Genomic DNA, 23,913 nt, shown 5'->3' with positions numbered 1-23,913 from the left:
CACGCGAAGCAGAGACTACTTTGGTTAGGACGTTTACTAAAATCTTGTTTGTGGGCTCAACTTGGCCATTCGCTTGAGGGTAGTACAGTCAGGATTTTCGATGGATGATCAAAAAGGTGGACAAGAGGTGAGCGATCACTTCATTGATGATGTGCATGCCTTGATCACTAACCAGTTCAATGGGGTAGCTGAATTGTGAGATGACTTGCTCCCATAGGAACTTAGCTATGATTCTAGCATCATCTTTCCTCGTGGCTCATGCTTCTGCCCATTTTGTGAGATAATCAGTGGCAACAATGATGTACTTGGCCTGCGAGTACTGTGTTGCAGGACTAATAGGCCCAATGAAGTCAATCCCCCACTTCTTGAATGGTTGTCTTGCAATAATTGGGCTTCACTCCATTTTGTCCTTACGAATAGGTACCTTGGTTCATTGACACTCATCGCAGTGCTTTAAAATCGTGCTGCATCTCGAAAAAGTGTAGGCCACCATAGTTGAGACTGTAGCACCTTGCGGGTTGTCGTATCTCCCCGCTGAAGTGTCCTCCTGCAATCCCCTTGTGTGCCTCTGCAAGTATGTCATGCATTTCATGCTCACACACGCATCTTCACAGCAACCCATCTTGCCCTAGTCTGTAGAGTTGGCCTGCTATCAACTGATAGGGTTGGACTTTAAGAACGAGTCACCTCAGTTAGGGTTTTTCAATGGGCCTTTCAGGCAATCTGTGTTCAAGCACTTGGACTATGTCATCTACCCAATATGGCGTCAAGCCAGCTCTAAATAAATCTCATTCGCTAGACAGGTTAAATGTATGTGCATTTGGAAATTTGTCCGTAATGCCTTGTCCAACGGCTTCTCTAGTGGGTATGCGAGACATACAGTCAGCCATGTAATGTTGCTTCCCCTTCCATACAACCACGGAGAAGTTGAATTCTAAGAGCAAAAGTAACCATTGAGCAATACGTCTTGTAGCACAAGGTTTGTTAATGAGATAAAGCAAGGCTTGATGGTCAACAAAGAAGGTAAAAGGCGTAGTCAAAAGATAATGCCGAAAATTTTTTACAGCAAACACCATCGCTAAACCCTCTCTCTCTCTATCATTGAGAAGTTCATTTCTGTATCCGTGAGTTCTCTGCTAGCAAAGCTCACTGGATAGTCTAGATTGTGTTCACCAATCTAGCACAACATAGCTCCCACAATAAAATTTAAAGCGTCAATGTGAACATGGAAGGTTATGGTCCAGTCAGGGGCTCATAGGATTGGTGTTGTGGTTAGAGCTTTCTTCAATTCCTCCTATGCACGTTGGCATTCCTCGGTCCATTTGAATATCATCAGCAACTTGTAAAGAGGTCTAGCAATCAATGCATAGTTTAGTACAAATCTCTGTTAATACCCTGTATGGACTAGGAAGCACTGAACTCCCTTGTAATAAGATGGTGGTGGACTTTTGAAAAGTCCGTGGCAATGCCATTCTTCAATACCATGTGCCCTAGGATGAATCCATATTTTACCCAGAACTATCACTTCAAGGGGTTCAATGCGAGATAATACAACTGACATCGCTCAAAGACCTTGTCTAAGTGTTCCTTCCAATTAGGGTGAACACGCAGATCATCAACAAATACTTCTAACTCTTTTTTAAGCATGTCTTTGAATATGGCATGCATGAGTCTTTGGAATGTGGCTGGTGTGTTTGTCAACCCAAAGGGCATGACTATGTAGGTGAAGACCCCCCTGAGAGTGGAGTTTTGAGCCCGGAATGTGCCTAAAATTTGCCAAAAAAACCAAAATTTAGGGAAAAAAACTTCGACATCGAAGGTAGCGGTTGCAACTAGGACAATTTTAAGCACCAAGTGAAAGACGACTTTCAAAAGGCGCCCAAGCGACACTTGTGGATTTTGATAATTTTTCCGACTGATGCCGGGAGCTGCCAGTCAGTGCAGGACCTCAAGACGAATGCGTAGAATTTTTCAGAGGTCAAATCAGAGTCCAGACGCGAAAGTTGCCAGAAATTGGCCAAATTTGAAAAGGTGGACATTGAGAGATCAAAGGGGGGTGCCCTTTGGGGCCTTAACCCCTCCATTTTTTCGTGGTAGGCGGCAGCATGTTCTCATCTTCAACGCATGATCATAGCAGGCAAATCAACAATTTTTCCTGATCCTATCACTGCCCTTCGCACGAGATATGGCTGACCGAATGGAGAGATCAGAATCTAGAATTTCTCTCTCCTCCCTCTCTCTCCTCTCTATGGGCTGTTCATGCGCACTATCTTGAAGGAGGAATCGGGAAGGAGATTGAAGAAAACAATGATGGAGATTGATGGAGATGCTGAAGATTGATGTGCAGCATTGGATTGAGAGCAATGGAGGCTCTGTCCGCTGGTCACGTAGTCATTTAATGTGCCTTGGGTTTCGTAAAAACACAGTATGACTAATTTTTAATGAAGAAAATGAATTTTTTGATATTTTATGATGGAAATGATGTTCTTATGTGTTGAAAATTTCTTTGAGTGCTGGTTGCATTATGTTTAATTGCTGTCTATGAAAAAATTTTGATTTCATAATAATTTACATGCGCTATTTAATTCCCGCAAAACTCGAAACACGGTTTTTAAGTGGTAAAATGATAGTTTTGTCGTTTCGGGTGGGTGAAATGTGTTCCTATAGGGGAAAAATGAAAAGTAAATTGAATGTTAGTACGTTAAAGTGATTGGAACAAGAAAAATAAAAAAATAGCATATTTTATTGACCAATAAATCAAGAAAATGAGAAAAATAAGGGGGAAAATAGAAATACGCCTCACAAAAATAAGGAAAAATATAATGAGTGTTTGTGGATGCAGGGTAGTGGCAAAGCATGAGGTTTAGCCCCAGTTTGCCCTATCTCTTTGTCAAAGTTTGTGATTTACCGCTTTTCATAAATCAAAACATGACAAAATGAACCTCTACACCTATGCAACGAAAGCAATACCTAAACGTAGGGGGTGGGATGTTTGAATGGTGCGATTTGCGTGCTGATTGTTGTTGATTTTCTTATGCATATCATGATATAGAGTTTGGTGTATTTTAGTTAAGAGGATAGTAGCACGAGTGTTGTCTCGGTGCTATCCTTACATTGCCACAACGAGTTAGTGAATGAGCATTGGAAAGCCTTGTTGTGCACAACACATTTCTGATTGAAAGTTATATTTGAGCACTTTAGGATCATCCACTTTTGCATGTACATATCAACCATGGTATCAGAATACAAAGGATTGGATGCATAGCACTTGTTTTCGATGACGATGACCCACGCTTGAGTGTGGAAAGGCAACCTAAGCCGTAGGATAGATGTTTGTTTCTTGGGGAATTATTTGGAAAGGACACATGGTATTTCCTTGAATACTTTCAAAATGAAAGAGTGGAGTTTGTTTGTTTGTTCCACATGTTGAGTAGCACATCAAGGGGCCAATCCCTGCGATGTAAAAGAGCTGCAGTGGGGCCGCGGTGTTTACACTGAGAGGTTGCCTCCCATGTATGTGATTATCGTGGCATTTATTGCCAATGTGTATGGGTTCTCCCCCAGTGGAGTTTATAGAAAGGGAAACGTTGGACTACAAAACTATAAACGCATAGACTAGGCTTTAGGATAGTTCGTCCTTTAGCAGCAAATAGACGCTCCTGGCCCGCGAGGCCGTGTTGGTGTGTTCGTCTGTTTATGAGCATGAGGTCTGGCTAGTGCTATAGCTAGTGCTAGCCCATTTGATGTCCCTTCATCCCCAGTCAGTGGCAAATGCAGTCTTGTGCCTATCGCTAGGATGCACTTACACCTGATTGTACCCTATGAAGCCGTCTAGAAAACTGTAGGCCTCTTTACCAGCTACTCGCTCGAGCATATGCTCACTATATGGCAATGGGTAATTGGCTCTCTTGGTAGCAGCGTTGACTTTCTTGTAGCCAACACACACTCTAATCTTTCCATTTTTCTTTAGTATGATCACTATGGGTGAGACCCAGTCCGTATGCTCCATCTTGTAAATGAATATTACTCTCAATAGTTTATCTATTTCTTCTTTGACCACATGAGCGTGCTTGGGATTCATTGGATACGGTTGTACGGCATTGCATCGATGGTCATAGGTATATTATGAGTCACTACACTCGAATCTACCCCTTTTAGCTCATCAAGGGACCAAGTAAAGACGCCTATATACTCCCATAAGAGAGCAATGAGACTACTTCCTCCTCCTCAGTCAAGTCATCGGCTATAAGATAAGTCGAGGTGTCTCCCCCTTCGGCCCTTCTATTGGTTCACTCACTTGCCCTTGTCGTTTGGCTCCTAGCAAGATCACTACCCTATCACCTTTCTTAAAATTTGTGAATCGTTTTGACAGGTCTTGTGGCTTTCCTTGCTTCTCAGCTTGCGGTTCCTTTGATTGTCCCCTTCATTCCTCCTTCAACCTTTGACGCCTTAGGTGGACTGGTAGGTCCCCCTTGGTACGTCTGGTCTTAGAGGCAGTTGAGGTATCTCAGGATCATTCTTTGAGCTTACTTCTAACTCGGAATCAAACTCTCTGTCTTTGCTAGAAGAGGGAGACTCCCCTGGTAGTCATAGCTCATATGGTGACTTTGTCCTATCGTGTCAATTTTTCCTTTTGCTTTTCTCGTCGCTGGTAGAATAGTAGTCTTTGTAATCATCATCTGAACTATTTTCCTCTGACTGCTCATCATCTTCTAGGTTCTCATCTCTAGCCTCACTCTATGCAAGTGCTCAAGCTTGAATCCGTTGGTCTCGAAAAAACGGAACCAAAATGTAGAGGGAGTTCATGCTCAACCACAAAGATCCACTAATTGCTTATTGCTTCAAGTGTTTCAAGTGAGCACAAATGGCTCTCTCTCACCTAGCCACCAACACACCTTCGAGCACAAATGGCTCTCTCTCACCTAGCCACCGACACACCTTTGATCCTACAGGGGTGTAGTGAGCTTACCTTGATGCCCAAATGAGTAGCCTCCTTCCTCAAGCAACCCGATAGCTCCACGATTCGAGATGCGAGCTCAAGCAATCTCAAGCCTCCACCTTCAAGCTCCATCCTCCATAGCTGCACGCGAGACAAGAGAAGAGAAGAGAAGAAGAGAGGAGATGATAGAGAGCTTCTTCTCCTTGATCCCTCACCCTCACACACTCACTCCCTTATACTCTCACACTCCCTCTCTCAAGCACACACAAGCAAGCAAGAAGGAGAGAAGGAGGGAAGAAGAAGAGTCCACTTTAGCCACATACCAAATAATGAGCTTCTCATTCACTTTTTGAGTTTATATACAAAACCCTAAATCCCTTTTGGGCAGTCATCCCCTTTTTGCATGGCTGGGTGTGGCCAATGCCCTCTTTTCCATTGTCCTCCTATCTTCCTAGCTTCTTTTCTACCACTCATCTACCCCTATAATTTGCACATGAGGGAGCCTAATCGGGCTCTTTTATAAGGATTTTAGCTGCGCATTTACATTCAAAGGTGTGCCTTCTCTTTTTTAGCACTTTTTGGGCTCTGGTGCGGTGGTTGTGCCTTGGACTTCTTGAGGCCATGCCTATGCTTTTGGGCACCTCCAAGTCTGATTTCCTTCTGGGCTACCTCTTTCAGTTCCGACTTGCACTTTTCCAAAATTTTCACTTTTTCTTGTGTTGAGGTTAACATTGGCTCTCTCTCTTCTCTCAATAGCTCTCTCTCTCAATCTCTTAGTGTCCAAATGAGCTCTCTCTTCCCCCTTTCTCACCTTTTGTTTCTCTCTTTTTCTTCTCTATCTCCCAGATATTCAAAATCTTTTGTTTTTTCTTTCTTTCTCTATTCCCCTATTTCTTGGTTTTTACAGGGACTTGTCTTTTCCTTCTTTTTTATTATTCCCTAGACCTTAATACATTCTACTAATAAAAAATAACATACCATTGAGCTAACTAATGCTCTTAAATCTTCCAACATCTAAATTATTAAGGAAAGGAGATCCAACACCCTCCAACTCTCTCGCTTCCTACCTAAACCAAGCACCGCTTTAGAGACGAACTCCTACTCCATTGCTCGATTTGAAGCGTGCAAGCACTCAATCTTGAATTCATTAGTCCTAGCAATGGAACCAAAATGTCGGTGCTTTCGTGAGCACACTGCTAAGACCCACTGACCACTTATTGCTTCAAGCATTTCAAGCCGAGAGCTATGCTACCTCTCACATAGCAGTGTGCACTCTCTCTCACACAAGTATAATGAGCTTACCTTTGAAACCGATCAAGTTGACTCCTCCCGTGAATTTACTAGTAGCTCCACAATCCAAGATGCACTTTCAAGCAAGCTCCATCTCCAAGCTTCATAGCTATGACAGGCTCTTGCATAAATGCATGCGACTCACCTCTGACGAGGAAGCCGACAAACTACGCTTAACTGTAACATTCAATGATGTGCTCTGCCAACCAAATCTCTTAGAGATAGAGCAACTAAAGCAACAATCAGAGGGTCGAAATCAATTTGAAAAACGTTGGTTTGAAAACTGCATTGCAATGGCCGAGCTAGGAGCCCAAATTATGACAGTCTAAGAGGAGCGATTGGCCAAATGGCAGTCTCAAAGAGACCCAACCTATGTGGCACCAACTTCCTTTCGAGTGCTGACTGCCATTCGGGGTATGGACTTAGCTAGAACTAGCCAAGAGAACTCTCTGGCTGATAAGGTTCTCACTGAGGAGGAGTCACATGTTGCCAGTAGACTCGGACAAGGTTTCATGCTACTTGATGTTACAAAATATCTATCGTTATATTGAGTAAGTTGCCATGAGTACTGGATGCGTGTGCCATACTCCATTACAATTCGGAGTTCTACAATTGGCTTTTATCCTCGTGAAGTGACATGGACTTGCAAATATGTATATAAATAAACAATGAATGTTGTGACCCTGTATAGACAATATCAACACACACAAGCAATGATAGTCAAGCGCAGGGATAAGAGTTGGGTTTGATAGGCTAAGTTCCTCTCAAGTCCTTCTCTCACCACACATTTAGAAGTTGTGTGACCATTCCCGCCTCTAGCAGGAGGGCATGCAACCCTCATTACCGCCATAGGAAGCCCTGACCAACATCTCTGATGGTGTAGACGGGGTACCGTCCCTTCATATACACCTTTTCCCCTTTCCGATCTATCCTTCCGAGGATGAGCCTTGCCCCACTCCATGACAACCACTCCATGCAACTTAGCATAAGACAAGATCTACTATGGCTGGAGGCAAAATGAACATCAATAGGGGGTTGTCCCTCTACAACAAACAATGCATGCTCACCTCACCCCTCCTCGTGATATGCGCTTGATAACCCACTGTATAATCCCTTCCATGCAACTAGTTTTATCCTGTCTCAAGGCCTAATCCTTGGTTTGCATTTTGCAAGTCCCCCCATGGTAGCCGACATGGAGCACCCACTACAGCTGGCTTGCAAGGACGCTATCCGTTGTTGGAGGGAGCATGCATCACAAGCTCCTCCGTCACAACGCTACATACCTACCCTTAAAAGGTATGCAAAGAAACAAGGCCCCAAGTGACACTGCCTAGGATGTAGACCAAAAACTCCCCAGGCCAGGGGAACAGAAGCTCAAGGGAGCACACGGGGTGTGGCAACACCAGCCACGCAAGCTCCCACCAGACGCTTGAGCACCAGGTGCTCAAAAGAGGAGAGGGCAACTCAAGACAAGCAGGAATTTGATGCATTGTTTAAAAGCATTCTGGAAACAGTTGCGGCCAGGAACTACACCATTCGGGTCCCAGCCGACATCTTCCCCGCCCAGCCTCACAAGAGCCCCTCATTGGCACAGCCGGAGTCGCCCGACCACTCGGACTCACCCCGCCTCGTGTAAATAGAGTAGCCCCTATGATATATAAGCAGCTTAACAAAGGCCATCCTGCCATAACTTTTTGTCTTTAAATGGTTAAAGGGGCATGTTCCCCACCTGTATACACTTTCCTTACCTATTGCTAATATATGCCACGTCTTTAACAAGCATCGGAATATGCATCACAATCAGCATCATAGGATTTTAATAAAGTAATATCTTGACATGATTGCATCTGTTCGTTGTACTTGATGCATGCGACTTGCATATACTCTCATGAAGTGACAAATGGATGCAGGACAATGTAGGTCTTTGTGCGAACGTGTTCAATGCCCAAGTCACCGCAAGACCACCAACCTCACAAAGAACCATGACAAAGCCACGCTGCCAAAAGCAAAAATCGCCCTTGTGAGTGCCCATGTCGCATGGCCCAAAGCATGATCTTAACCACTTCCTCTTTCTGGGTTACAGTATCTACGCCGGGCACTCACGACAGTTGTTACCCCAATTGTACCAACATCGCACGTTCCAAAGAGGGTTGCAATATCTCAAGTGTATCTCCCCATATCAATGACTACTTCTCTAACAACGAGGCTAGGGCACAATCAGCACTGTAATATCCATTTCCTGAGCCTTCGAAGCTTGACATTTTCTAACCCATTGAAAGGCTGATAGCCTCAACATATTGCAATGGTTGTACTCAGGCAAGTCCAAAAATAAAAAGAGGAGAAAAGAGAAGAGAAAGAAAGAAAGAAAAAAACAAATGAAAAAGAAACGAAAAAGAAAACGGAAAAGGAAAAAAGAAAAGAAAAGAATGAAAATATACGAAGCACCCACAATCACAGCACAGCACCTAGGGGTCCTCAAATTAGGTACGTCCAATGACCTTGGTCGATTGGCTCCGTCCCTAGTCCCCTAGCCCTTTAACATCACCCATAATTGTTTAGGATACATCAAGGGCAGAACATACCTAGGGAGCTTGTCTCGCCTATGGTTAGACCTGTCACCCTGACCCATTCGCACGATTCCCTCTTGCACTTTGCCTTAATACCATTGCAATCAATCGTGGTAAGCATCACACAAATGGCCATGAAAAGTACACTGTCCTCATCCCGCGGGCCTAATAGCTACCAGCTACCGAAAGTGCGGTGCCCCTGTGTTCAATTATGCTACGTCGTGCAATCACAACGCAAAGAATGTCTCATACACCTCCATGTGTACTTCTTCTCAACATGGACAACTTTGCTTCATCTACACATTGCTACGAGAAACCAGTCCTCGCGGTCTTCTAACTACGTAATATCTAAGTATGCACGAGCACTCACATAATATCTGCACCAAAATATATACACAGTTTGGGTCCTCAAGTGCAAGACAATACTCTCAACTTGCTTAGAGTTCGACCTGTCTTCCAAACTAATTGAACTATGTCTTGTGCACGATAGAGAAGACTAGCACTACCCCTAGGGAGAGACCACCTATGAGAGGTTTTCAATTGCAGGTATTGAAGACTCCAACCAAAGTGTCATTCGCTCTTCATCGACAACCAACTCTGAATTCTTATCCTTTACCATCCTGCAAGCCCGCCAAGAATCGTCATGTGCAGAATCCCCAACAAACCAACACTTGTGCTGGCCATCAGTGCAATCCCCAACAAAGAACAGCCCTACCACCAACCACCTAGGCCACCAACGTGCCCCCAACGACCTTCCTCCACACCACCACCAACACTCCTCCACGGCAACCACCAATGTCCCTTCCACCCACGTCTTCAGTGCATGCCAAAGCCTGCTACCTACGACGGTGAGTGCCATGGGACTGGCACTCGTCTAGGAGGGGGGTAATGTTAATCGTCAGACGAACAAGGTGAAAAATCTGGAAAAGCTAAAGCAGAAGACAAAGGCCAAGGCAAAGTGAAACGGAAGATGAAGGCAGGTCAAGAAAATTCTAGAAACACAAGAAGCGCAGAAAAGTCCTAAATAAGGGAAAAAGGCACACAAGGAAAAGCGCAAGTCAATACTTTTGTAAAAGAGCTCAAGCGCATCATGATTTAATTTAAGGAGTGCCGGGCTCTCACCCGTGCAATTTGTAAATGTAGACGAGCGGTGGAAAGGAAGCTAGGAAGATAGAAGGACAATGGGAAAAATGGCCTAGGCTAGGGCCAGCCATGTAAAAAAGGGGATAAGGGGATGACCACCCAAAAGGGATTTAGGGTTTTTTTATATAAAGTTGAAAAGTGAATGAGAAGCTCATTCTTGTGTGTGGCCAAAAGTGGCTCTCTTCTTCTTCTTCTTTTTCTTATTCTTCTTGCTTGCTTGAGCTTGTGCTTGAGAGAGGGAGTGTGAGAGTGTGAGGGAGTGAGTGTGTGAGGGTGAGGGACCAGGGAGGAGAAGCTCTCCATCTTCTCCTCTCTTCTTCTCTTCTCTTCTCTTCTCTTGTCTTGCTTGTGGCTATGGAGCTTGGAGCGTGGAGCTTGAGGATGGAGCTTGCTTGAAGCTTGCACTTGGATTGTGGAGCTACCAAAGTGCACGGGAGAGGAGGTAACTCGATTGGCATGAAGGTAAGCTCACTATACCCGTAGATATGGATGGTGCGTCGGCTATGTGAGAGGTAGCCATTAGTGCTCGGCTTGGAACACTTGAAACAATAAGCGGTCTGTGGGTCTTGGAGGTTGAGCGAAAGCTCCCCCAAAGGTTCTCATCACTTCCACAAGGATCAACTTGAATCTAATCCTTAAAAGAGCTAAGGTTACCTAATAGTCTTCTAGCATCCATTCAAGTCTTTTTATATTAGCTAAGAGATTTCCTCAAAGTTATTGTTGACTCAATTGGAAATCTCATAGAACCTTGATTTCATATCATTTTAGGAGACATGAGTGAGACTATGCCTTATGGGCAAGGAGGTTGACATGTTGCATTACCCCTCATTTCTCACTCTCTTTGAACCAAGTGTGACACAGGCGTGCTTTGGTTTGAGTGTTTTTGTATAAAGCATGATGATTGAAGAGACTAACATGAGAAGACTATTAGGTGACCTTAACTCTTTTAAGGTCCTTGTGGGAATGGCTAGAATCTTCCCTTGCGAGGTGGACTCAAGCGAGTCTAGGTAATCAACTCCATGGTATTCTAAGGAATCCTAGATGGCATTGCTTAGAAATATCTCTTGAAGGACCATTAGAAATTTGTGTCATTGAAGGCTCTCTAGTTGAGCATGTCACATTAGGCCTAGACCTTTCCAACCCATGAAAATGGATTGAAGATCTTGCTTGATGAGAAAGAAGATATGGTAAATACTACCATTAACATTGTATATAATGAAATTTTAGAAAAGTTAGTATAACCTCTCATTCCCTACCTCAATAGTTTGTCAATATTTTTGTGCAAGTGTACAATCTTTCATTGCCTACTTTAAGAGGAATAGTTATGTTCTTTAAAGACATGCTCATATATATGTTCGTTGTTAGATATGCTCAATGCTCTATCCTCGTAAGGTGCCATCAATGATCCATGTTGCTCTAAGTTGTAATGCCTCATATGTTGTGGGATTTGGGAGTTATTGGAGACCACTATTTTGAGATCTAGGATCCATGGAAGGGGCCCCTCACTCGAGGTCTTAGGGGCACCGGCCCATCAGTCTCCTTGGATGGGGGTTTGGAGGTAGCACCACCGCCTATCAGTAAAGGAAATATTCCCTAGCTAAAGCCATCATCAATCTGTCTTTCACCTAGTCAAAGTTTTTCAGTTAGCCTTAAGCTCTTCACCTATCATCTCAAGATCACCATCTAAGCTTCACAATGGAAGCACATGGGTGGACAGAGCCATCTTTGTACCAATTTGTTTGGAATTAAAGAAGATTTTGTTGTTCTCATATTTGCTATGTATTCTCTACTCCTTGTATTTGTCTCACCTTGTAATTTTTATATACTTCATTCAAATTGGTTTTATTTTTGAAAGTAACTTATTATTAGTTCGGTTATCATCAAGAAAAAGATTAAATGGCAATTTTTTTTTCTTAGAGTATTCTCTTGAAATTTTCTTTAGATGGCTACCTCTATTTTTGAGTATTTCAGTGATTTTGAATACCAAAAGAAATTGCAAGAGATATTGCATCCATTCGCTACAAATGACATCATTTGTAGAAGCATGGCATGAGTTATAGAGAGGTCGCGTGGTGATCACTTTGCTGATATGGGCACTCCTTTGTTTATAGAGATTAGCTATTTTAGCTATTTTCAATGCCATCGCCTATTGCCATTTGATTATGAGCATAGTATATCTCACTTGCACATAAGCCAAGTACCATGTGATTGGAATAAGTGGGAGTTTCAAGACTTGCTTTGTGAGTTTACATCAGTTTCACCCCCTAGTCAGCAAGTTTTTTAACTAACACCAAGGATTTTACCTCACTATGACTTATTCATTGTTAAATTAAGATTGAATATACATGTGAGTTAACTAATGCATATTCTTGTGACTTTTAGGTGAAATAACAATGTCTAGGAGTGGGTATGAGATAGTTTCACACTTGCATGAGCTTGTTGCTACAACTTCCAGATTTGACCAAGTCTGGGAGGAAGAGGAAGCTATCATTTATATAAATATATTTATTCTTATGATATCTATGTTGAAGTTTGGGGTCTTTAAGCAAATAAACTAGAGACTATGTTCTTTTATAACTTTATAAGCTTTTTTTAAAAAAATATTTTCCATTTTTGAGGTGTTGATCCCTGCGCTTTGAGATATACTTTGAATTTATTTTTAAGTGGTTATTAACCCTGTTTGCCACATGAGACACGCCTTTGACATGAAGCACCTAGTAACTATGTATGTCTAAGTGTTTGTGTACATGTGTGAGAATGCTTGAGTGTCAACCTCTATGTGCATAAGTATCAATCCTATGTATCCATATGCATGACCATGGATAGAATTTGATAATATTAGGGGGTACGCATGTGCATGACCATCAGTGAAGTCATATGCACGAGCAATGATGTGCTTGTCTATGTAGCCAACATGCTCGTGTTGATATCCATAGGGGTGGTGGTGTGCTCGATATAGTATGGGATCGGATGTACACGAGTCAAGATGACGACATGGACATGTGTGCTATATGTACGAGGGGGGAGAGACTATGTACAAAGTCTTAAAGGGCTTGTTCATGAGTTCGAGGGATCAAAGGGTCCATGCACAAGTACAAGGGCTTGAAGGGTCTCAAAGGAAATATGTGTTCCAAAAAATAATCTCGATGAAGCTCAAAATGTATGCATCCTTCCTTGTAAGTTCTAACACTTGCACTTAATCTCCTTTTGGCCAATTCTTAAAAAATGCAATTTACGAAGGAAAAGTTGGAAAAATACTTGGAGGTTAAGAACCAAACAAACCATCAAGTGAGTACATCAAAAGTAAAGTCCCCTGATGGCAAGAAACACAATGAACTACACATATACTCTATAGAATGGATGAGAGACTAGTGGAAGAAAATAATATCTAAATGCTTAGCTAGCTCAATACTACCTTTAGAACTTTAGATACTTCGTTGTAATGGTCAACATGATTGTTGAAAATCATGATGTTGAGGTCTTGCCCCGTTGGTCTATAACTTGAGAAGAGCATCAACACATTGACTTAAAAGCATTCTAATCATATAAGAAGAATTTATGAAGAGGTTAGTAAAGAAGGAGATAAGAGAAATTTAACTTGTTCCATTGCACACACCTATTAGGAAAACACAAACAAGTTCGTGATTAAAAATCTCAAGAGAAGAGCAAACCCAAAAACCATGTTCTTGAGAGAGTGGTACAAACACATCATAGAAATTTTTGCAAAGGAAAATGTCTTGTGATTGATATTGAGTAGTGATGCAAAGTCAAAAAAATCATACAAACCCTAAATCTTGTATACCCACCCCTCTATTCAATAATCCTCCCATTAAAACTAGATTCACTACCTAAACTTCAGCATTACCTTGAGCATCATCCCCCATTGGATAAGGTTTTTCTCAAGAAAGAACTCCATCTTCCAAGTGGTTTTGGTACATCTAATCTACCTTGAGTCTATTCTTGATATCATTGCATACCTAAGTATAATAGTATACTTAATATTCAACTTTGATCCCTTAGTACACCTTCAATATAACCAAAAGTTCTAAAATTGGTGAATGTTTAAGGCCTAAGACCCATTGTTTGTTGTACATAAATCAACACACTTATTAAATTGGATACAAGTAAATTTCAACATCACAAAAAAATCACGAACACCATAAGAAGCCATAGTGGAGGAATTTTGAGATCTCAAAATAGCTTTCTAAGGGAGTGTTTTGGCTGCATTATTCCACTCCCAAACCCTATCAACCCATATACCACTAAAAAGCTCTTGAAGAGTAGGTTCTAATTCAAGAGTAGGCTCTAAAAATGCAATCTTCAAAAATTTTGGAGCTCATTTGCAAAAACTTTACAATGCCTCCATTTTTTGAGGTAATATTTTGGTTAAACTCCCTTAAAGGTGTTGGAAATCAGAGTTTGCAGCATGAAAAAGAATGTGCACAAGGGGAGAAGAGAGCTCAAGAAGTACAAGAAGAAAATCTTGCTTATTCAGTTGCTCATGGAGTATAATTAGTACACACTCTCTCTTCTTTGAGAGTGACATCTTGGCTATTTAAATAGCCTCTAGATGGCTAAGGTTAGGGTTTCCCCCCTACCCTCCAGCCCATTCACACCTAGCTACCCTTGTCCACCCTTGCATACATGGGTTCACATGCCTATCTCTCAACACCCCCCTCAATGCTAGGGTGGCATTCAACTACAAGACACGTTAATGTTCCCCCTCTCAAACAAATGGGATGCCTTTATAAATCAGGCTATAAGAGTGCTTATAGGTAAAAGATTTATAGATTTAGAAGAGTTGATCATCATATGTTTTGAGATAAAGTTGGCCTCTAATTCTTTTGGTACTTTGGGAGTGGTAGGGCATTTACTGGTAATATGCCCTGTCTTCTTACATTTGTTGCACTTCATTTTGTCTGGGTATTTTTTCCAATAGTTGCTTACAAGGTGTCCTTTTTTATTGCAAAAGGAGCATTTAGTGGAGATAGTATGAACAAAGAGTTGCTCACGGGCTATTGAAGTAGATGCTTGACTAGCACTGTCTTCTTTTTTATTTATTTTCTCCTCATCTAAACGAGATTGGATGGTGCATTCCAAGGTTCGATTAGGGATATTTGTAAGATTAGTTACAAGGGTAGAAAATACATTTTTTAGAGATTTCAAGAGAATTGCAATAGCAACTTCATCATGAATTGGAGCTTGAATTGAGGATAGTTGTGCCATGAGTCCCTTCATGTGTGAGATGAACTTACCTAGGTCCTCTCCTTGCTTATACAGATGAAGCATGATTATGGCTTGAGCTCTTTCATAATCTTCTATATCAAGTGGTTTTGATGGGTCAATAACCTTGGTCCCTTTGATGAAGGGCAAGTAGCCCCATTCCATCATTTTATACTTCACTAATACATGCCATGGATGAAAGTATTTTCCATCAAACTTACGAATTTGAGGTCTAACATTGGCATGGACCATGGCCATAAGAAGGTCTTAACGGTTGCTCTAAGCAATGGCACTGTCTAGTCCTTTAGACAATGGCCAATAGGAGCAAAAGCAAAAGAGATGATTAATAAGTAGCATGCTCAAATTTAATGTGTTATAAGATGAGATGAGGGATGAGGACAATGGTCAATGTGTTTATACCAGATTTAATAGATATCCAGCAAGCAAGTGATTAGAAGGTTAATCAATAGTGTTTAGAAACACTAATGTTAAGCTTAGTGAGATGCTTGAGTGAAGACCGATTGAAAGTCGGCTTCTCGGTGAGCTCATTGATGTCCCTCGAGTGTTGGAGCCACTCCTAGATCTCGAACAAGCTTCAAATAATATGCTTTAGTGATTAGAATCAATGTTAATGATTCCTAGAGTGAAAAAAATGCAAATAGGAGAGCTTGAGGCTTCTTGGCGATGCCTGCTAGGAAATCCACAGCTACGGTTTGACAGAGATCTCTTTTTATGTGCAAATATTTGAGGAGCCCTCTTTTGGGAGGATAGCCCACTAAGGGACTATCAAAACCCTAAGGTAGCCACCATTAATTCGTCCCTTACAGAACACACAACCATACGAATCTGCATGTTGCCCTAGACTGTGCCTATCTACGTTCTTCGATAATGGTGTCTTGTAGCGTGACCAATGCTGGGGTTTGTGGTGCTAGGAAGAAGTCCCTGGTACTGAGGAAAGTTTATCTTGAAGAAATTAGAGGCCAATATGCCCTCTTTTGCTCACACAAGCCCCTCCAATTGGAGGCAAGTTTTGGTTGACTATGGGGGTTGAAAGACCAAGATGGGAAAATGAAGCTTTTATTGTGCACTTAGGTTGAGTTGAGGTTTAGGGAAGCTAAAGGGATCAGAGATTGCTCTAATACCATGTTGGAAATGAGAGTTTGTAGTATGACAAGAAATGTGCACAAGAGGGAGAAGAGAGCTCAAGAAATACAAGAAGAAAATCTTGCTTATTCAATTACTTATGGAGTACAACTGGTACACTCTCTCTCTTCTTTGGTGATAGTGACCTCTTGGATATTTAAATAGCCTTTTGGTGGCTAGGGTTAGGATTTTCCCCTGCCCTCTAGTCCATTCACACCCAGCTACCCTTATCCAAACTTTCATACATTGGGTTCACATACCTATCTCTCAACAAGAGGGCTATTTTGAGGCCTCAAGTTTCCCTTAGTTAGTACTAATGGAAATCAAGTATGCCATAACACTACAACACTTGGAAGCATTGTAACTTTTATCATATAAAAAAGGGTAGGCACAAGGTAAGGAAATTTAAACTTAGTTTATTTGATCTTATTTTACCTCCATATGTTATTTTTCCATCCATCAGGTTCCATGTAGCCCCTTGAAGATATGGATCTTCAAAGACCACCACACTACATCGATGGACCATGCCATAGGATTGACACTTAGTTATCAATGGGGATAAATGCTAACACTTAGAGAAGAAAAGCTATGTTAGCCACATCAAAATCTAGATATATGAAGTTTAAGAAGGCTAATCAAGGGCATTGGAATTCATTTTTGCAAAGCTATGTGACATTTGAGGATTCAATGTATGATTTTTGGCAATATCCATTTGTGAGGTGAACTTGTAAAAACTAAGTGAGAGCTAGGATTACTCCCATGCAAGTTGTAACATCAACTAGAGTTAAACTAGAAGACTTGTAATAGATGTGGAGGTCATAGGAAACTCTATTTGGTTTTACCTATACCATGTTTACAATCCCCGAAGTGGAATGTATAAAGGAGGATTAGTCATGAGATGACTAGAGTAAAGGTTTTCCTAATCCTTAAAAAGACCCTAGTGTAAATAACATGTAATACTGAATAAAGAGCTCATTCTTGTGTACACACATTCGGTGCCTACCACTTCTCCATCTTATTGTCTACATGCTTCTTACTTCCATAACTTTGAAGTGAGGTAGAGAGTATGAGAGTGTGACATAGAGGGACTAGTGTGGTGTGAATCTCTATCTTCACTTCTTGATTCCATCTCTTTCCCCCCACTTGCTTCCATATCTTGAAAGGATAAATGGTTGATTAAGAGGGAATGTGTGAAGGAGAGTGTGAGTGAGTGAGGAATTGGTCATGGAGAAGCTCTTCTCCATCTTTGTCTCTTGGCATTGGAGTTGTGGCAATTGTGGATTGAAGGAAGGTGAGGTGGTGGCTTAGAGTACAACACTTGGATTGCAACATCACCAATAAACTACTCTTGCTTTTTGGACTACAACATAGATAGATGTAAGCAAGTGAGTCTACTATATATTCATGAATTGATTTTCTTTCGTGCTTTCATTGGGAGTGAAAGAGCAGAGTATTGATGGTTCAAAGCTAGAGTACAAGCTAACTATATGAGAGATAGTTTGAGCCATTGGAGATTTGAACCCTTGAAAGAATAGTTGCTCCATCTACCACTATTTTATATTGATATAACAAGCTAATGACCCATTCAAATTCTTTTTAAAAGTAGTAGATGGGATGCAAAATGGATGTCATGGATATGTCCTCAATATACTCATGTAACACATTAAATTTGCAAGGAATATTAATTAGTAAAAATGGTAAAAATTGTATTCTCATGACAAGAGTTCCATGGTTGAGAGGAAATTTGCTAAAAACTATTCTACTGACATGTAAAATGCTCAACCACTAAGAAGAACTTTTGAACCTAGAGCAAGATTGAGGCACTCATTCTAATAGGACCATGTTACAAACCGTCCAAAGTTGTCTAGTGTTGCTAATGGATAATCCTAGTTTATTTGACTACACAAGATACAAATGTGTGTCAACTCTATTATCCACTACCACACCAGATGGACACTTCAAAATAATAGTGAGCTACTATTCTACTAATGGTCACCCAAGAAACAACAATATGGAAAAATTGCAAGGCTTCTATTCAATAAATAATATGAAAAGCTACTAGTATAATTATTAGAAAGAGCCATCATGACTTGAAACATCGCATCTCTAAGTGATGAAGGATTTATGTTTACATATTAAGTCCCCTTTGCATAAGTGGTGGCTATCATGTGCTTTAGCTATAATGACACGAGAAATTTCTCTCCCCACTTATCAAACTGTCTCAATGAGGTATTCCTTAGTTGCATCTAGTCTCCATACAATTTAATATAGTTACAACCCATATTATTACACTCTTTTTAAAAAAATTGAGTCGAATATAGTATGAGGTGGAAGATATTCTATTTGAGCTTTGGAGGTTAGAGATACCAACTTCCACTCAGAGTCCTTGGGACTCAACCTTAAGTAAGGCTATTAACCAAGTCCTTGGAGTTAACCTTTGGTAAGGTTATTAACCAATTACAAAACTTTTCAAACTAATTTGAAGGATTAAAAAATAGCCATGGTCTACCCTTAAATATTGAAGTGTTTATGCCATCACAAATTCTAAAGATGCTAGAACACCTTATCACTTACGAAACTTCAAAAATAAAGAGGGACTTCCTCCCTTTCTAACCAAGTAGGGCTATCATCTAAGAGACCACATCATGTAGGCGAGATTTTATTAACTAGTCCTAAAGTTTCTTCCAAAGAGTGCAAGTGTACTCGCAACCCCATATTAGATGGAAAAAGCTTTCATCATCAAAGCACTTGAATTGTGGATAGTGAATAGATATCTAGTCACTTATTACTTTAAACTTTGAGTTGCAACACCTCTCCAACACCTTAGACAGAGAGTTAGTAAAAACAAAACATATTATCATCAATAAATCGTATAAAAGGTTTGATCATAGAAATATTAACAAGTTTAAAATTTTGGCATATAGAAATGATTATGAAAGAAAGCTTGGTAACCATTTTGGACATAATCAAGCATTAGCTCTTGTAAACAAGATATTGGTCACACACACTTATGTACTTATGAAGTTTAATTTTGTATAGGCTCTCTAAGCAAACCTTTTATGGAACACTTGTCTAACGAAGGTTTTTGAAACAAATTACATTTATGTGTGGATTGAAGGCATGTGAGAAACCAACATTATTGCATTGATGAGGAGATATGACTTATAAAATGAGCTATAGAATCATATTTTAGACTCCATGTATATGATACAGTTACAAATATGTATTTGATTAACATGTACAAAGATAAAATTTTGCAACATATGCTAGATGAATGCATTATAACAATTCTTGCTTAATCACAATTTATGCCATTCACTGTTAAATTATTTGGATTTACAAAAAAGTCACATCTTACATTGCGTAAAAAGGGTCTTTTTATAAAATTCCATAAAATGCTCACTTGCACATCCAACATAGCTGTGAGTTGGGTCTTTACTTCACCACTGCTTGATTCAAAGTTTACACCTGCACCGTAGAGTGGAGCCTCTTGAGAATTCATCTCCACCTCAATTGAATGTGTTGATTCTTGATTTAGGGCAAAAGCCATGACCTAATTAATAAAGTGGAAAGAATGTTCAAACTTTGAAGATGTCAAATCATTAGTTAACATTATTAATGATGTCTTATGTTGCAATCAATCACTTTTGATTCAACAGGACATGGGAAAGAGTGCAAAACATGTCTTGACATTCCTATAGCCTATCTAGTACCTTTCCATGAGCTATGGGAACTCCAAGATATGAAAGTGTCACAAGGGTTGGGTTAAAAACCATTCGAAAATATCTTGATGGGTTTTCAAAATTCAAATCGGCTCTCGATTTCACAAATATCATGTCAGTGGGCACCCCAATTCTATCACTCCCATGAAGAAGTGCCAAGTCAAGGAATTCTATATTCTGCAAAAGGAAATAAATAACAATTGAAGTTCAAGTTCTTTGATAGTTGTAAGGTGTATTGGAAACAAAACTTTGGGCTACAATGCAACTACAAAATCTTGCATAATTTTAAAACCTCTAGAAGTGTGTACTTGACATTTTCAAGTTGGCTTACGATTCACTTACTTCAACCGCTAGTTGTGAGCCTCGAGGTTCACAAGCGATCCAAGTGACAAGGATGGCGAATGCCAATGCAATGAGGGTGATTATCAAGTAAAACCTAGTCAAAACAAGAAAATTAGCTCCCAACTCATTACATACACCTTCGTCTACAACATGCACACGACGTTATTATATATGCACATGATACATAATAGCATATGAAAAGCCTAGGGCATAAATGGCCAATAGTACAGGTCAAAGCCGCTATATGTACCACTAATGTGGTGCTATAATATTCGGGAGTATATGAATCACTTCTTTAGAGGAACACTGTTTTCTTTACTTGCACCAAAACATGACGAGCTTGCGGATGTCTTTGGTTTCATCAGCATCATCTTCTTCGAAAGGCTCCAACTTGTGGACAGTGGGCGCCCACTTCGTATAAGGAGCTTTCTTAAGTGTTGTGTGTTGCCCTGCGCGAGGATCGAAACAATGATTAGTAAACTCAAGACCTTATTAGAAGCACTATGAACAGGATCACGAATATTAGTTGTGATCTGCAGACTATACCAATAACCATGATACCTTGCTGCTAATAAAAGAAGATGCATCGTGCATGCAGATGCGAAGGGTAAGGCCATAGGCACGATTTATGGCAAACGCATAATCATATAATTAGCTGCAAACAGATCGATGCAGATGCTTATTGCGATGATAGACAAGGCCGCGGTTGATCGTAAACATCATATGATGACTGAATAAAGTTGAGATGCACATTTTTGTAGCACTTGTGAAGGGCGCTGATCATGAACGTACTGGATGCGAATCGAGATGCAGATGTTTATCATGGTCATAAGCAAGCTGATGCATGCACAAAAACAAATTGAGATGCACACATACTTGTTGTAATCATATACAAGATTAAGGCTAATCATGAAAGTGATTGATGCGCGTTGAGATCGTGCAAAAGGTTTACTACAGTCATAAACAAGCTGATGAATACTGATCATGCACAACAAGAAGGTTGATGCTGCCAATTGAGTGAGCATTAACAAGATGAGTGCTGATCATGTAAAACAAGATGAATGCTGCTCCTGCAAGACATGAATGCATGAAAGAAGTCGTAATTAAGATCACAAGCAAGATACGGATTGTTAATTACTATCATAAACAAGATCAATCCGTGCTATGATAATAAGCAGTGAATGGCGAATGAATCATGCACCGGCAGCAAGATTAATGGCGGCGGTTTTAATATTGAGAGGGGCGGGCGGGCGCTGCAGGGGCTCGCCCAGGGCGGGGTGGTTATAGAAGAAGTTGAGAGGAGAGGAGGGCGCGCTGGAGTAGGGCGTGGACCGCCTATCCCACCAATAGTAGCCTGCCCTGTCATCGTGCGCGGACGCTGAGCTGTCGCGCGGGGATTGGACATAGTAGAGAGGTGGCGCCTGCTGATTGGGCTGTTGCTGGAGGGGGTGGTGCTGGTGGCCGGGGGCCGTGTGTGTAGGGATGATTGGAGGGTGGGGATGATATTGTCCCGGGGGATGATGGGGGTGGAAGATCAACGGCGAGGATGCACTGGTGGGGCAGTGGGATGAGTTGGGCGACGAGTAGGGGGGCGTGGTGGTGCACGAAGACTGGGAACGGGAGGCCGCCATAGCTGCTGCTTAATAATACAGATATGTGTACTGTTCTCACGCGGATGTCTGCGTAGATATCTGCCCGGGGGGGGGGGGGGGGGGGGGGGGGGGGGGGTGCGTGTGTGTGTGTGTGTGTGTTTTGACCTAATCACGGCAAGAGCACTGAGAGAGAGAGAGAGAGAACTACCGCACGTTCCCCCTACCAGGAAAGGATTTCTTGACAGGAGAGGATCTCTCTCTCTCTCTCTCTCTCTCTCTCTCTCTCTCTCTCTCTCTCCATTTACCGTTTACCGTTGCCTACCTCCCCCTCTCATGAACACCTCAGGAGCCAGTCCGTTGAGATTCTTCAATCCAATTTGCAATCATATATTCTATACACCTCATTACAATCACAACACCATGCCTATCGACGTAAGTTAAGTGCGTATGACGCTAGCACGTTACGTGAATTCTGCCATCTTGAGAGCTTACCCCCCCCCTAAAGGGTCCGTTTATAGCTGGCGCCCGGGTAGGAACTGTTTCCTTAGTGTCCCGGAAAGAGTTATTTACAAGTATAAGGGGTACTTCTCATTCAAAAATAATCTATCCGGCACACAACGGTAGGGCCAAAATAGGCTGCTTCCAAAGTCCTTTTATATATAGTATTGTCCTGCCCTTTTGAGCACCAAAATGGCCAAGAAGCACCTTTAAAATACCACACTTGTCACTTGAGTTGCATCTAAATACATGCATCATAATCATTCCCAATGCTAGTGATTTGGGGGTTTCAATCCCTAGGATAGCTATGCCTTTATTAGCCAAGAGCATGTGGCTAGAGAATGAGTATGGCTACCACTTCCTCTTCTTTCTTGGGTATCATTTCCTCTCATTTATGTTTGGTGAGATAGACTTGAATTCTCCTCTAACATAGTTGCCTCTTCCTTGGCTAAGAATTCTCCTTGCTTTAGAACCTACAAAACAAAGTTTGATTTGAATTTAGCTAAAATAGTGTTCAACTTGATATTAAACATTGACTCATTCTTACCAATCCAAACACTTTAGAGGTAGATCCCTCTTATGCAAGTTCATGATAATGGAGGAAGGCCATTCGCCTCTCCCATTAAACTCGGCAGGAAGCAGAAAGAATTGATTTCTTAGCTATGAATGCATTGTAGGCAGTGGGACAGGAATTGAAGTAGTTTAAGGGTCAAAATGTTTCGGCCTTCATCCACTTGTATGAAGAAAATATGTTGTTTCATGGGGTACCGCAGTATGCATGGAGTTGGCGTTTAGCCATGCATGCATTGCATGATCGGATTGATGAGTTACATAGAAGAGATGCTGATTGGGCAACTTTTAAGAAAGCTTTGAGAGAAGAGTTTTTCTTAGAAGATGCGGGGATGACTAAAAAGACATTTACAAATTGGATTGAAAAGCCCAATAAAGGATTGGCTACTATAGCTTTGCTTCATGAATTTGAAAGTTGGATATGCGCAGTTGGATGCCTCTTTTGAAATGGGGCTGAAATCAGATTGGGCTAATGTAACTGAGGCAGTGCATATGTTGGTAAAGATGGAGCGAATGAAATTAAGATGGGGTACATGCACCACACCTGCCAGTGCTTAGAAGGGGGCTGAAATTGCAGCCAAGGCGCCTGTGGCTATGGCAGAACAACCGGCTATACCTATTGGTCTGGCTCTTAAAGGTGATGCTTTGGATGAATTAATCAAACACACGCCTGATTTGAGGCTGAATTGATAGAAATCTATGCAAAGGTCGAAAAGTTGGACGTTAAGGTAGAAGAGAAGGGTCGGGCAGCAACAGCCCAAAGACCGTACAAAGAAGGATACAAAGGGAGATGCATTTGGTGTGATAGTTTATAGCATGAAAAGCGAGACTATGCAACCTACGATGAAGCAAAGCAAAAAGGTTAGTCTTTTGGAAAGATGGCA

General features: G+C 41.3%; 1 protein-coding gene across 1 annotated transcript; it reads right to left on the bottom strand.

Annotated features, from left to right (window-relative positions):
- Positions 1–19,600: 19,600 nt before the first annotated feature.
- Positions 19,601–22,000, bottom strand: LOC148027625 (uncharacterized). The gene is made up of 5 exons (XM_087689858.1): positions 21,571–22,000; positions 20,689–20,818; positions 20,370–20,463; positions 20,019–20,204; positions 19,601–19,858 (listed from the first exon to the last, which is right to left on the bottom strand). The coding sequence occupies exons 1-5, from the start codon at positions 21,998–22,000 to the stop codon at positions 19,601–19,603; spliced, it is 1,098 nt and encodes a 365-aa protein (XP_087545984.1).
- Between the last annotated feature and the right edge of the window lie 1,913 nt (positions 22,001–23,913).

Source organism: Lygodium microphyllum, chromosome 12 (genome assembly GCF_053477565.2).
Source record: "Lygodium microphyllum isolate KBCC chromosome 12, Lygodium_microphyllum_v1.1.10, whole genome shotgun sequence".
In the NCBI taxonomy this organism is placed as follows: domain Eukaryota; kingdom Viridiplantae; phylum Streptophyta; class Polypodiopsida; order Schizaeales; family Lygodiaceae; genus Lygodium; species Lygodium microphyllum.
Note: the sequence above shows the minus strand (reverse complement) of the source record. Positions and strands in the feature narration are given on the sequence as shown.